The following is a 14,403-nucleotide window of genomic DNA, read 5'->3' as shown; positions in this document are numbered from 1 at the left end:
CAAAGCATAAAGCAGCAACATGAGAATGGCAAAAGACAAGTCAAGTTGACAAATAGGCAATTTCCTATTGATCACCATATATATAGACTTGCAAGTCGCACCAGTGTCCCATTCAATCAAAATGTAATAATTCATAAAGGCACTTCAGGTGACTTTCACAGAAACAATCTCTAGGACTAAAAAAATAATAACAGAAGCCCATTGCTAAAAACCCTTCACTGATTTACGTAAGTATCATGATACAGTAAACATATATACTGGTTTTAAGCACACCCAATTTCTTGAATTTGGATATACTGACATAGTGCGTAAATATCTATAAAATTGTCTATCATATGTACCTTCACTACAATAAGAATAGTTAGGGTTAAAATGGCTTGTCATATCATGCTAGAGGAAAGCTTTAAAGGTAAGATTCACAAGTCTGGCCAAAATTGATGACCAAGAAATACCCCAGCATGATCATCTTTTTTCCTTGGATTGGTTCTATTGGATCATGAACAGGAAGGTAAAAGCTATCCAACAAAATTGGAGAAGTGTGGATGAAGTGGAGAGGCAGATCTACAATCTCTGATGTCATGTGATCGTTATATACCTTTGAGACAATTATGAAATTCACAAAAACAAAAGATTTATATGATGGACAATAAATAGGACTCACATATGAGGGAACTCTAGTAGGAATGAGAATGTGTGGCAATACAAGACGAGATATAGCTAAAAAACTAAGCATTCTAAAGGAGACATACGAATTGCATTACTCCAAGATAATGTGATGGAACAACCAACTAGGATGGTACAGATCAATGCAAAACCAAAAAAGGGGTAACCACAATATAAAAACATAAAACTTAATTTGAATCAAATTTTTAAAAAGAGAGAAGATATACGAAAAGCTACAATGGAATTGTCAGAAAGGATTTGGCTAAGTGAGTGGTCAGAGGACCCTGCCCCTAATAAAACTTTATAGAGAAAATGAATCATGAACATGACACCAAAGAGTACAAATATTCCTCCTTGGTGATGAATGATTACGTAATAGATAGACTAGATAAAGCACAAAAGTGTCTGTGAGCATCAAAGATAACCACCTGATATATCCATGTGCACTTGGATTACTAGAAGTAAAACAGCATATCAGAAATATAACTTTTAATGTACATGAAAATGAATAGGAGGCACAAGCGAATTTAAAATAAATGCTCGTTTTATTATCTCAAATCTATCATATGAAGTTACAAAGTGATAGTGAAAAATATATAAAACAATGAGAATCAAGTGAATGAACTTAGACGTGCTTCTAGATTATTATGTGATTGATGCTTGCCTCTAAGACTCAGGAAAAGATACAATAAGACAACCACAAAGAACGTGTGGTATTGCAGTTTAAGTATTTTTGAGTAATATGTAAAGATATTGGATGACAAAGAAGATACAACCATACAAGAAGAACGTGGCGGCAACAAAAATGCCAAGCATATGGGTAGTAAAACAAGGCAGGGTAAGGTAACGAATGAGTGCGGTAGAAGTTTGGAGGTCGCATTAACTCAGGACTATGTGACCAAGAAACAATTATGATGATATAGGCATGATTTCAAGAAAATCCGCTAAGAGGTATGGCTCATATTTGTGTCCAAAGGTCAGAGGACCTAGGACAAAATGAATAAATTTGTGAGCAAAAACTAGAGAAGCATATGATAATAGTAGATGTAGACCATATTGGACCTAGGATAAGATGAATAAAGTTGGAAGCAAAGACTAGAAAAGGATACGAAAACAGTAGATGTAGCCCTTACGACGAACTAACAAAAACAACCAACAAAAAATGTAAAGCTGACCACACAGTCATGGCCAGCTTGATGGTTATATTTACAGTCATGACATAATTTACATAAACTGGTACAACTCAGAATTGAACTTCTCATCATGGCCACCATAAGGCTAGCATTAGCTTGAACACTAGATCACCTGGGAATATTTGTCCTAAATTTCATTCTAGCTCTACATGCTCCCTGAACTAACAGATCTTAAGAACCAGACAGTTATATATGTGTCATGGCCCTCTCCAAAACAACTTTATATTGCTTATAAGATTAAATAACGGATTAAAGAAAAAAAAGAGTGTATTGCTATGGGGACATGTGTAGAGGTATTGGACACAAATGCACAAAATTTATGAATAGATAGAATCATAGAAATGACTAACTTATCAATGTTGAATATATAATTTTCTTAAATACATCTCATGGGCTAAACTGTATTTTTTGTGGATTTGTCATGGACCAGCTCAACATAGTTTCAGTTGATCCAAGGTTAGGCCCCAACAAATAAAGATTATTATATTCTGAAAAATGGCTATTGTGCTTAGCTCAGTCTAAAGAATATTGTTTAAGAAAATAAAACATTATTTAGGCACATTGGTCATATTTTAGACATATAGGTAATAGTAATCAAATAAAGAAGTGGTCTAAGAGGAAGTTTTAAGTTACAAAAAAAGTACCTCAAGCAACTCATGCAAGTCGAGCATTGAGATAACAAGCATGTGCAGTCTATTTGCCAAGAGTATTCCCTGCACTGGCATACATAAATAATAAAGCATCCTAGAGTTCACTGGCTGTATCCACCAGCAATGAAAACAAAAAACAATACCAAATTGAAGGCAGAACATAGATAAAACCAAGGTTTTACATCTTAGTAGGATAGGAGGCATCCCAGTGGGACCCATCCCATTCTTGTGAGAAAATGTGACTGAGATGGGCTCAGGACTCTAAAACCCATCCACATAGGAAAAGAAGAAGAAAGAGGAAAGAAGAAAAGGATGGAAAGATGAAGAAAAGAAAAGAATAAAAGGAAACAAGCAGAAAATTGAAAAAAAGGATGGGGGAAGAAAATGAAAGAGGAAAGGAAACTAGAGGAAAAGAAAGAAGGAAGAAAGAAAAAAGAAAAAAAAAAGAAAGGGAAGAAGAATAGGAGAAAGATGGAGGATGACCAAAACTGCAATCGGAATGGGACAGGATAGTGGGCACTCCATTTTATGGAAAAACCGGGACATCTTTATCCCACGGGATTTAAAATCTTGAATAAAACTATAGAACAGCAAAATATATTTTACAACTATTATCCACAACAAAGTCAACTTTAACAACACTCAGTCACTCACTAAGCCAAAACATTTACTAGGATAAGACCTGCATGATCTGCTTGATATGAAACCGGATCCATGCTTCGCTCAACATCTCTGACTGAAAAAGGAAGGGTAAAATTAATATGTGGTCCAAACAAACCGAGCGAAACTTTGCAACAGAAGAGATTAGTTACCGAAGGATACACAGTTGACTGAAAAGATGTTATCCAACAAGATAGTGCATCTTTGATTGCATGCCAATCCCTACACAGGTTGAACAATACCCATTTCATGCCATTAATGATAAAAAGCAGTGTCAACTTCTCAGCCAGCAACATAACTAAAATATTTGGAAAAGTACATTATCAGAAAAGTAAATCTCCAGAAAACTGTTAATTTAAGCAATACATCAACTAAGTCCAAATTAGGGTGTCATAATTCTGAAATAATAGCCCCGTAAGCACCTGTTAAGTACCAAGACCTGGCGAAAAAACATGTTTGTTAAAGCGGTGACCTATTCATGCACTGCCTAGAACGGGCATATTCAAATATTTCACAAGTTCAGCCATTTTCACATATATACTATCTACTTAATAACTACTTGTCAGTGTTGAATTTTGGTCCATTACAAGCAACTCTGTCTCCCCCACTGCAACTAATAAAGCAGCTTCTGATAATGATTTTACAAAACTAAAAATGATAAGGGTAAACGAAGCACCCTATATTGACAAAAGGATCCTATTACATCCACCACAAGCCTTAGAAATTGGTATCTGAATTAATCTACCAATTGCAGGTAAATAATCATAAAATTAGTCTGGGTCTATCATTCTCTGATTGCAGCAGTGCAGTCAAAATAGCATAAATAAAGATGAAGCTCAATATCACCATATCACCAACTAAACATGTATGCTGGTAATAGTGTCATATCCCACCATTTAAGATTTCCAACACTGAAGCATGAAATGTCAGGAGCATGTCTTTAATATTGGACACCAGGACCATTATATCATTCCTCATATCATAGCGCTGCAGCGATAGGTTCACAATCAACCTGGTTCCTTCTAAGGATAACTTATGTTCGACACCACACATCACCATTTACCTGTCCTTTGTCATTATGGTGCGTAGATAAAATTATATATAGAATGCGGCAAAACCTTGATCTACAATGCTCCAGGTACGTATTTTAAAGACACAAAGTCTCTTGAGTTGATAAAGGAATGAACAACACAGCACATGAACAGTAATTAGTACTTCTATGATTTCAACACAGTCCACATACCAGCACTACCCAGAATCTTCCAAATTGTTCATGCCCCCCCCCCCAAGTCAGAACAGATCCTTTGAATATGCCTTGGCAGCACTTCAGAATGAGAGAACTTAATGAGTCTCATTAACCACAGTTCACTTTCTTTTTCCAAATGTTGTCCCACCATATATATTGTTATTGATAACCACCAGCATGAAGACATATTGCAGCAAAGCTGCATATTTTCCATATATATTGTATCCGAGGAAGGAAAGCCAAAACTTGAAATTAATAAAAAAAAAAGGACAAATGAGGGTGCCTCAAAAATGTCTACCAAGTTTGATGTCAGAATAGAGTTAGAAAGTCATCAAAATTTTGTATGAATTAGCATGGAGACCATACACGAAGTTTATTAGACATGACATAAGAAAATGCTACTAAAGAGAATCATGACCATGGTATTCAGGAATACATTAAGAAGCAGATAGCAATATAAATATCGAAAAAAATGGTGTGTCTATTGAATTAGATAACACATGGCCCAACTTCCAGGACTAAAAAGAAGAAGAGGATGAGAAATCTTGATAATTTGCTTTCAACATATGATGCTAAATCTCTTGGAAGATGTGAGCCACTTTTGTAATGACAAAGGACAATAAGTATAGACAAGCAAGATAAGGAATTAAGTCATGAAGGACTGCAGGGATTTGAACAAATGTTACAGTTAAGCCTGATGTACATTGTTGCCCTTTCCCTTATAGCTTTAGCTTCTGAGGTCAATTGGTTATATGACATGGTATTAAAGCTCGGGTTTGCTAGAGGTCACAAGTTCAAGTTCCCTCCAAGCTAACATGGTATCAAATATCAAGTTTGCTAGATGTCACGAGTTCGAATTTCCAAGATGCTAATTATTTATTTAATTGACCTGGTAATTATGTCAATTTATTCCAATCATTATGTTTGTTATCTTGACCCATTTCAGTCTGAACTCATTTCAGTCATTGTGGTCCTTCCACATGCATGGTCCGGACCATACATGAGCAGCAATGTTAAGCTTGGTATACATGCTTGACTCTTTTCCTAATAGCCTAGGCTTCTAGGATCAGTTGGTTAGCTGGCAGTTATATTTATCTTTTCTATTATAAAGCAAACTCCCAAAAAGTTGCTCCACCTGTGTCTTACAGTCTACCTTTACACATCCTCCATTATATAGTAATTCCACCCTCTTTTTTCAGTTCTCTCTTGTTTTCTGAGAGACAATAGAGATGGACCAAATAGTGGGACTTTTTTTGATAGGGGAAAAGCTTGAATCAGATGGTATTATAGCCAATTTATCAAGCATTCCTTTTCATGTGCATCACATGTGACAACACTATAAGAAATATACATTAATTGTTGTTTAAAAAAGAACACAGCTTTCCTTATCTTTATAAATTATCTGAGAAATTCAAAATATGCTTTTAAGTATTCACCAGACATGCATGACCACCTCACATGACACTGCATTAGAATGTTTGTTATTTGTAACTTGGAGTGTGAGGTTCAAAAGCTTGGGATAACTTCCACTTCTACCCTCTAATCATAACCATATTGGAATGTCAACATATTGTACATCTATGTTAAAGCAAATTGCAATTATGGATACAAAGTCTTAAGAACAACAACTAACATCTCATTCCATGATATAACTACCAGTACATAACAACACATGGTATTACACCACATTTTTGTTGTGCCGGCATCAACAGGCATGCCATTTGTTGGTATGGTATCATACTGTTCCAATAAAGTACCAAATCAGTATTTCAATGCTTGCTACACTTGATCCTATAAATTAGAAATCAAGGATTGACCAATCATATGCAGGTGAAGTGCCAACATAGCACCAACAAAGTACCTGCCATGCTTTGCCATGTCCAGCTGTGCTAGTGCTTGGCATGCCTAGCACACACCGGTACAATAACATGGCAAATGCTGGCACACTAGTATGGTGCCATTATTCCATTGCCAATTGGGCACCGGCATAGTATATATCTCTGTCTGTGCCATGCCATACTGACCAACAGTAAATTCCATATTGCAAGTTCCTGTAACCATTTAATAGTCATCAACGTTATGTTAGATGTGTATCCTAGAAGCCAGATTGGCGGACACATGTACACTTCTGGAGCACAATTTTGTAATTGAATTTTAAAATTAATAAAATTTGGATGACTATTCCATTCATGTTATGTGTATTTTAATTGTATCCATGAATCGTCCGGAAAATTAACGGATGATGACACGTGTTCTCAAAGAGTTGAGAATTTGAGACACGTGTCATTAGTGATTAATTTCTAAATTACTTCCGGTCATAGGATCATCATGAGGACGATGATTGATCTAGATAGACTGATGCATTAATTGCTTTCTTCGAACAAATGAATCTCGAGTGTACAGTGTAGAGACACTGGAGCGAGAGTGTAAATGGTTGTTAGAGAACAACTGATACTAAGCGTGACCAACACGAGAAGTCACTAAGACGGCTGTCCATTCGTCAGTGACTTACTCAAAGCTGCAGTGATGTAGAGAGTTCTTTGACCTAAGGTGCCTCAGCTGTTCACAATGGGATTGCAATAATTTGACTGCACAATCACTTGATTACTTAACCATTCGGAACCTTACGATATATATTGGCTACAGTAGATCCGTTACAGGAATAGGATATGCACCAAGATGGAATCTGTCGATCCTGATAGACAGAGAAAGATCCTATGCGGTTCATGAGACTGAGTCCCAAAATCCATAGTCATGGTAGGTGAATGATAGAAAAGAATTTCCATAAGGTTCCACATAGACTCGAGTCGATTGAATCTGACATATAACGGACAAATGGATTTGATGAGTTATCCTTGACCTGCATCCTATCAGGACTCACGACAGAAGAACCGGATTACACGATAACTGCACCTAGAGGTTCCATACTTTTATTTTCGCTGGGTTGCCACTACATACTGCCAGGTGTCACTGGTAGATTGTGAAACTCATTGGATGTCATCTTGATAATCGATAACCCTCAAAAGGTAAAATTGAAATTATTCCGATCCATTGAAAAGAGTTTCAATGATATTATGATAGAGATCATAATATATCTCACTATCAGATAGAATAAAACCTACAGAGTCACACACAAAAGAGGTTCTTGTCTAATCGAATGGCTGATTAATTATTACGAAACGTTGAAGGGCAAAATCATCAATGTAATTGATGATTAACCTTATACAAAAGTTGCAATAAAATAATTTGCTAATGGTTAGTGAATTATTGGAAGATTAATTAGCAATTTGATTGAGCAAAGAGGTTTGGATCAAGTTTAGTTAAATTGGATTCAATTAGGTTTGACCTAATTAAATTATGAGATAACCTAATCGCTGAGGAAGATTAAGTCCTTATTTGATTAGGACTTGGGCTCAATTAATTCTTAATCTAATTAGGATTTAATTGAGGATTTTAAGTGCCAAATTTGATTAGGTTCAATCATCTAATTGGTCCTAACCAAATAGGATTTGGATTGGATCAAAATTGATGAATTAAGAAGTCCAATTGGATTGGACTTCATCCCTAGCGCCAACTACCCAAGCCACCACATTATTCCTCATCCAAATCTGGTTTTTGCATGAGGATTTGCACGCCTATCTAAGTATTCTCATCCCCTCTTATCCATTTTAGTTATGGATTAGATTTTATTCAAAATCGAATTCAAATTTGATTTGAGTTCGAGTTTGAATGACTGATAAGGGTTTATCCTTAACTTGGATGAGTTGGTTCTCATCCAAACAACCATGGACGCCAACCATATGACCCCCGCTTTTTGTGCGATAGGTGGTTGTTAGTTTTCATCGTAAGAAAGGTTTTCATGGTGAAAATTTCTGAGAGGGGCGTGGTTTTCTTGAGAGGGGCCGTGAGACATCTAGTGGCATGGTGAGAGATCTAGGGTTTCTAGATCTAACGGTTTTTAGAAGAGAGAAAAAAAAGAAAAAAAGTTTTCTCTCCTTCCCTTCTTCTACCACTTTTTCTTCCTCCTAAGAGCATCTTTCTTCATCTCTGAAGGAGTCCGAGAGATTCGAAGAAGGCGACGGATCAACCATCAAGGGAAAAATCTGCAAGGGAGCTAGCACCCCGATGATTTCGACAATCTCTGATCGGGCAAAGCACCTGATGTGGATACACGTAGAGGCCGAACACATGTGCGGCTCAACAAGGACCTCATCAAATTATCCAGATCATCGATCGCGATAGATTGCTACCCGCGCAAAGGTATCGAGATCGGATCTCGGTTGTTTATTTTATTCTTATTAAAATCTGTTTTAATCTTAGTATTACAAGCATGTGAACGATCCTGTGTTAAGTAGATTAGATCTACATCATGCTATTAAGTAGATTAAATTGTTTAATTTAGATTAGAAATTTTATTTGCTATGCTCTGATTTTTAAGTATTAAAAATCTGCATACAATAATTTCTACATGCATAACATCGGATGTGCGACATCCTTCAAGTGGTATCAGAGCCACAGGTTGTTGTTTCACATACGATTTTAGATCTGAAAATCTGATCATCAGATCTGAAATTTAAAGTAATACATGAGATTATAATCAGATTTTAATTGGATGCATGTGATGTGTTTTTGTGAAGGGTGATGATAGATCAATGTTACATGTGATGTAATTAGATTAGATCTATATTACATGTTTATAATCTGATTTTTATTTGATGCATTAGATGTATGCTTGGTCTATGTTGCATGAGATGCATGATTAGATCTAGAATCAGATTTAAAGATAAGATTAGATCTAATTTAAAACATGTAATGATGATCATATTCTTTTATACATATATGATATGTAGCCTAGATGATTGTCTAAGTAGCAAGGTACTCAGAGTAGGTTGATCATCAAGCCTGTCCGGTCATAAGAGGAAGCAGGGAATAAAGTCCCTCACTTGTCCAATCAAAGGGTTCTCTTATGACGTGTAGGAGTGCCATGTGGTTATATCCCATGAAGAAGAAAAGCGAAAGGAAAAACTTAATTTTCTGCAAAACCCTAAATCCAAAAACACTAAGTTTTGATGCTTTGATGCATAATTTAGTTGTTTAGATCTTAAAATTGTTTTAATTTCTAAATTAGAACTTTTCATTATGCATGGATCAGCAAAAAATTATGGAATATTGAAACCTGTTGCCGGCACGCCTGCTGAGTCAACTCAGTCCTTGTTGAGTCAACTTAGTGCCCTGATGAGTCGGCTCAATCTCAAGTTGTCAGGCTGCGGCCAACAGGTTACTGTTTCTTACAAGTTAGTCGGCACAGTCCTGTGATTGAGCCGACTCACTGTATTGAGCTGACTCAAGTCCAGGGTGAGTCGACTTAGTTCTGTGAATAGAATTTTATATGTGATGCAAAATTGATCTAAATTGTTTAAACATCTGACTTGACCCATGGACTTAATTAAAAATTAAAAAATAAAATTAAACAGATCTAAAAATTGAGAATTAAAAATCTAAGTCAATTTCATAATACATGAGTTCAGGATGTGGGTAGCTCAATTAGGTCTAATTTGAGAGATTGATCAAATCGAATCAAATATTGGTTAGGAAGAGATCAAATGTGCTCATGACCAATCTAAATAGTTATAGTTTGGTCAGATCGATTGACGGTCATATGTTATTGATCAACTTAAGATCTAATTCAGCTCAGCAGTCCAAGCTCGGGTTAATAGGCTAACCTGATCGATTCTAATCAACCAATTTAGTGTCTAAGTTAAGTACATAGATGATGGTTCTTTAATTGGTTCCGTTGTCTGATCTGATCAATTTATTGATTTCTAAGGAAAGCAATGGGGAACACCACACATCTTAACTTATCTGGCCATTTTGAAAGATTAGTTTTTGTGTTAGGTTACTTATTGAACTCGAGCTAGCCCATGCCACTAGGTTAGTCATAACCATTATGACTAATTAAGGAAGAGACCTAAATTAAAACATCCTCAATAGTATTAAGTCGAGGGGTCTTCTACCGTTGTAGAGTGCCGTGCTCTCTTCAATGTTGACTGTTCTCGACTGGATATAGTGGTTCAATTGCATCAGGAGAAAAGCAACCACTCTATATGCGGGATGGAGATGGGGTTGGGCCCAATATTTGTCAGATGAGGGTCTAATGATGGCTTCATTCGCGCTCAATGATAGATCTGACTTAACTAAGAAATAAGATCAAAATCTGTTAGGTGAGGTCTTAGGACTTAGAGATCCAAAGTCTGCCACAATTTGCTTGAAAAGCATTGGGCAAGAGTTGTCCACCTATTAGTTGACACATTCATCAAGATCTGTCAGGTGAAGTGGTGTGCCAATCGATGGAACCACAGTAACCATTAGGAACCTTAACTCGCGAAGGAATTCCGCTTCTTAACCCACGGAGTGTTAGGATCTACAGAAATAGTGGGAGCCCTAATATATTAGTGGAAGCTAAGTTTATTTTTAAAATAAATTTTCTAAAACAAACTAAAATCAATTATAAAAGTCTAACTTGAAACTTCTTCTCTCTGTAGGAAATTATCTGTCTCTAATTGTCTAACACGCATCTTAATCAATCATTTATCTGGTTCCTACTTAAGGAATGACTAAGGGACTTGAAAAGTATTTTTGAGTTCCAAGTAATTAGGTTGTGTTTTAAACCAAGAATATCGATGGAGATCTTGAAAAGTTCAAGGGACACACCTTTAGAAGGTATGTCGGACTTACTCATGATGGAGACTAACCTAACGATTTCTTCTACTATCAGTTGGGTAATAGACTCTGGTTCTAGTGTACACTTGTGTACTTCAATGCAGGGTCTTAAGAAATATAGAAGATTGAGGCTAGGGAAGATAACCCTACGTGTAGGCAACAGAGCAAAAGTTGCTGCCGTAACTGTAGGGACCTATCCTCTTCGTCTACCATCTGATTTTTGTCTAGAACTGAGAGACTATTACTGTGTGCCTAATGCAAACAGAAATTTGATTTCTGTTTCGTGTTTAGCACAAAATGATTATGAAATTAGTTTCAATAAAAATCATTGCACCATTTATTTTGAAAATAAAATAGTTGCACGTGGTCATTTAATCAACAGTTTCTATCATTTGCATATTGATGCAAATGGATCAGTCAATTTATCCGAGCAAGCTGTGAGTACCATTGGATCTAAGAGATCCAAAGATAAGGTTAACCTAAAGTACATGTGGCATCTTAGGCTAGATCATATCGGAGAACAAAGAATTAATAGACTGGTGAAAGATGGTCTTTTAGACTCATTCCCGGATGAGTCGTTTCAATCTGTGAGTCCTACCTTCAAGAAAAAATGACCAAACTACCTTTTATAGGACATGAGGAAAGGACCACTGAGGTACTGGCTTTGGTACATATTGATATGTGCAGTCCATTTGATGTGCCGACCAAAAGAGGTTATCTCTACTTTATCACCTTTATCAATGATTTTTCTCGGTACAGGTATGTGTTTCTTACGAGACAAATCTGAAGCCTTTAAAAGGTTCAAGAAATTCATATGTGAGATAAAGAAGCAAACTGAAAAATCACTTAAGGTACTTCGATCAGATCGAGGAGAATACCTAAGTGAAGAATTTCTCAGTTATCTCAAAGAAAATGGCATTGTCTCTCAATGGACTCCACTTGGAATGCCTCGACTCAACGAAATTTTAAAACAAAAAAATCGGACGCTATTGGATATGGTCCGATCCATGATGAGCTTCACCGACCTCCCTTTATTTCTTTGAGAACACACCTTAATGACTACTAATTACTTAATAAATAGGGTTCCCTCTAAATCCGTTCTCACCACTTCATATAAGATATGGCATAGTAAGAAGCTGAATTTTAATTATCTCAGTATTTGGAAATATTCAGCCTATGTCAAACGGCAACAAACGGACAAATTAGAGACTAGATCTATAAGAGCTCATTTTATGGGATATCCAAAAAAAATTTTGGGATACTATTTTTATTTTTCGGAGAATCACAATGTGATTGTGAGCTGACATGCTAAATTCGTAAAAAAAGAGTTTATTCAAGATGGAGACAGTGAGAGAAAAATTCAGCTCGAAGAGTGTCTCTGAAGAGCAACGAGCTATAGAGCCTGAGGAACCCATTCCACCTCGTAGATCTACTAAGATCACACGTCCTCCAGAAAGATACATGGGTATGCTGGAAGAGGATGTAGAGAAAATGTTCCTCATGGATGATATGGATCATATTGACGATCCTAAAACTTATGACGAGATGATGTCACACATCGACTTCGAGAAATGGTTGAAAATGATGAGGTCAAAGATACACTCAATGCATACCAACCAGCTCTGGACTTTAGTAGATCCACCAGAAGGAATAGTTTCTATTGGATGTAAATAGATCTTTAAGAGAAAGATCCATTCGGATCGAAAGGTGGAAACCTTTAAAGCAAGGCTTGTGGCTAAAAGATATAGTCAACGCAAAGGCGTTGATTATTAGGAGACCTCGTCAGTAGCCATGCTGAAATCCATTCGAACATTGCTTGCTATTGCAGCAGCTCATAACTATGAGATATGGTAGATGGATGTGAAAACTGCCTTCCTGAATAGATATCTTGAAGAAGATATCTATATAGAACAGTTTTTGGATTTCACATCCAGTGATGGAGATCACAAGATCTGTAAGCTGCAAAAATCTATTTATGAACTAAAGCAAGCGTCTCGGAGTTGGAATACTCATTTCAATGATGTGATCAAATCGTTTGGTTTCATCAAGAACGAGGAGGAACCATGTGTTCAAGAAGGTCAGTGGAAGCGATGTTTCGTTCCTCGTATTGTATGTGGACGACATCCTCCTGATTGGGAATGACATTCCCATGATGACTTCAGTAAAAGTATAGTTGTCCAAAGAGTTCTCCATGAAAGATCTTGAAGAAGCATCCTACATTCTGAAAATAAAGATCTATAAAGATAGACCTAAAAGAATGCTAGGTTTGTCACAGCAACTGTACATGAGAAAGTGCTGAAGCAATTCAGCATGGAGAATTCCAAGAGGGGTCTATTACCCTCAGGCATGAAATTCATCTCCCCAAGAAGATGTGCCCTAGCACACCTGAGGAGATACAGTGTATGGCAAGATCCCTTATGCTTCTACTATAAGAAGCCTCATACACGCTATGTTAGTACTCGACCTGATATTGCTCTTGCTGTGAGTGTCACAAGCAGATATTAGTCGAATCCAGATGAGGAGCACTGGATTGCTGTGAAAAATATCCTTAAGTACTTAAGGACTAAGCATCTCTTTTTAGTCTTTGGAGGAGGAGACTTGCGGGTACAGAGATACACAGACGCAGACTTTAATCTAACATTGATGATAGAAAATCTACATCAAGTTTTGTGTTCCTCTTTAATGGTGGAGCGGTTAGCTGAAAGAGTTCCAAGCAACCAATCATATGGAGACAGAGTACATCACCGCGTCGGAGGCTGCTAAAGAAGGATTCGAATTCAAAAAATTCATTGTGGAGCTGGATGTGATGCCATCAAATGTCATTCCACTCTTATATGACAACAATGGTGCCATAGCGCTCGTTAAAGAACCGATGTCTCACCAGAAGTCCAAGCACATCGAGCGACGATTTTATCTGATTTACAAATACGTCAAGAAGAAGTTCATCGAGGTGCAGAGAGTCGACTCCACTGAGAACGTGGCTGACCCGCTGATCAAGCCACTGAGCCAACAGAAGACTGAAGCTCATTTTGAAAAGATGGGACTTAAGTTTGTAGCCAATTGACTTTAGGTCAAGTAGGAGTTTGTTAGATGTATGTCCTAGAAGTCAGATTGGCTGACACATGTACCACTTCTGGAGCATAATTTTATAATTGAATTTTGAAATTAATAAAATTTGGATTATTTTTTCATTTATGTTATGTGTACTTTAATTGTGTTCATGAATCGTCTGAGAAATTAACGGATGATGACACGTATTCGCAAAGAGTTG

At 36.7% G+C, this 14,403-nt stretch overlaps 1 protein-coding gene across 1 annotated transcript in view; it reads right to left on the bottom strand.

Moving 5' to 3' along the window:
• The window catches only part of LOC105054791 (uncharacterized), a 65,854-nt gene that overhangs the window by 36,836 nt on the left and 14,615 nt on the right, over nucleotides 1-14,403 (bottom strand). Inside the window, exons 8-10 of the mRNA XM_010936385.3 lie at nucleotides 3,319-3,388; nucleotides 3,189-3,242; nucleotides 2,501-2,569 (exon numbers count right to left, since the gene is read on the bottom strand). Of these exons, the coding sequence (XP_010934687.1) occupies nucleotides 2,501-2,569; nucleotides 3,189-3,242; nucleotides 3,319-3,388 (193 nt within the window). The remainder of the gene's footprint in view (nucleotides 1-2,500; nucleotides 2,570-3,188; nucleotides 3,243-3,318; nucleotides 3,389-14,403) is intronic.

The sequence above is a fragment of the Elaeis guineensis genome, chromosome 12, assembly GCF_000442705.2.
Source record: "Elaeis guineensis isolate ETL-2024a chromosome 12, EG11, whole genome shotgun sequence".
Classification (NCBI taxonomy): domain Eukaryota; kingdom Viridiplantae; phylum Streptophyta; class Magnoliopsida; order Arecales; family Arecaceae; genus Elaeis; species Elaeis guineensis.
This window is presented reverse-complemented; position numbering and strand designations above follow the sequence as displayed.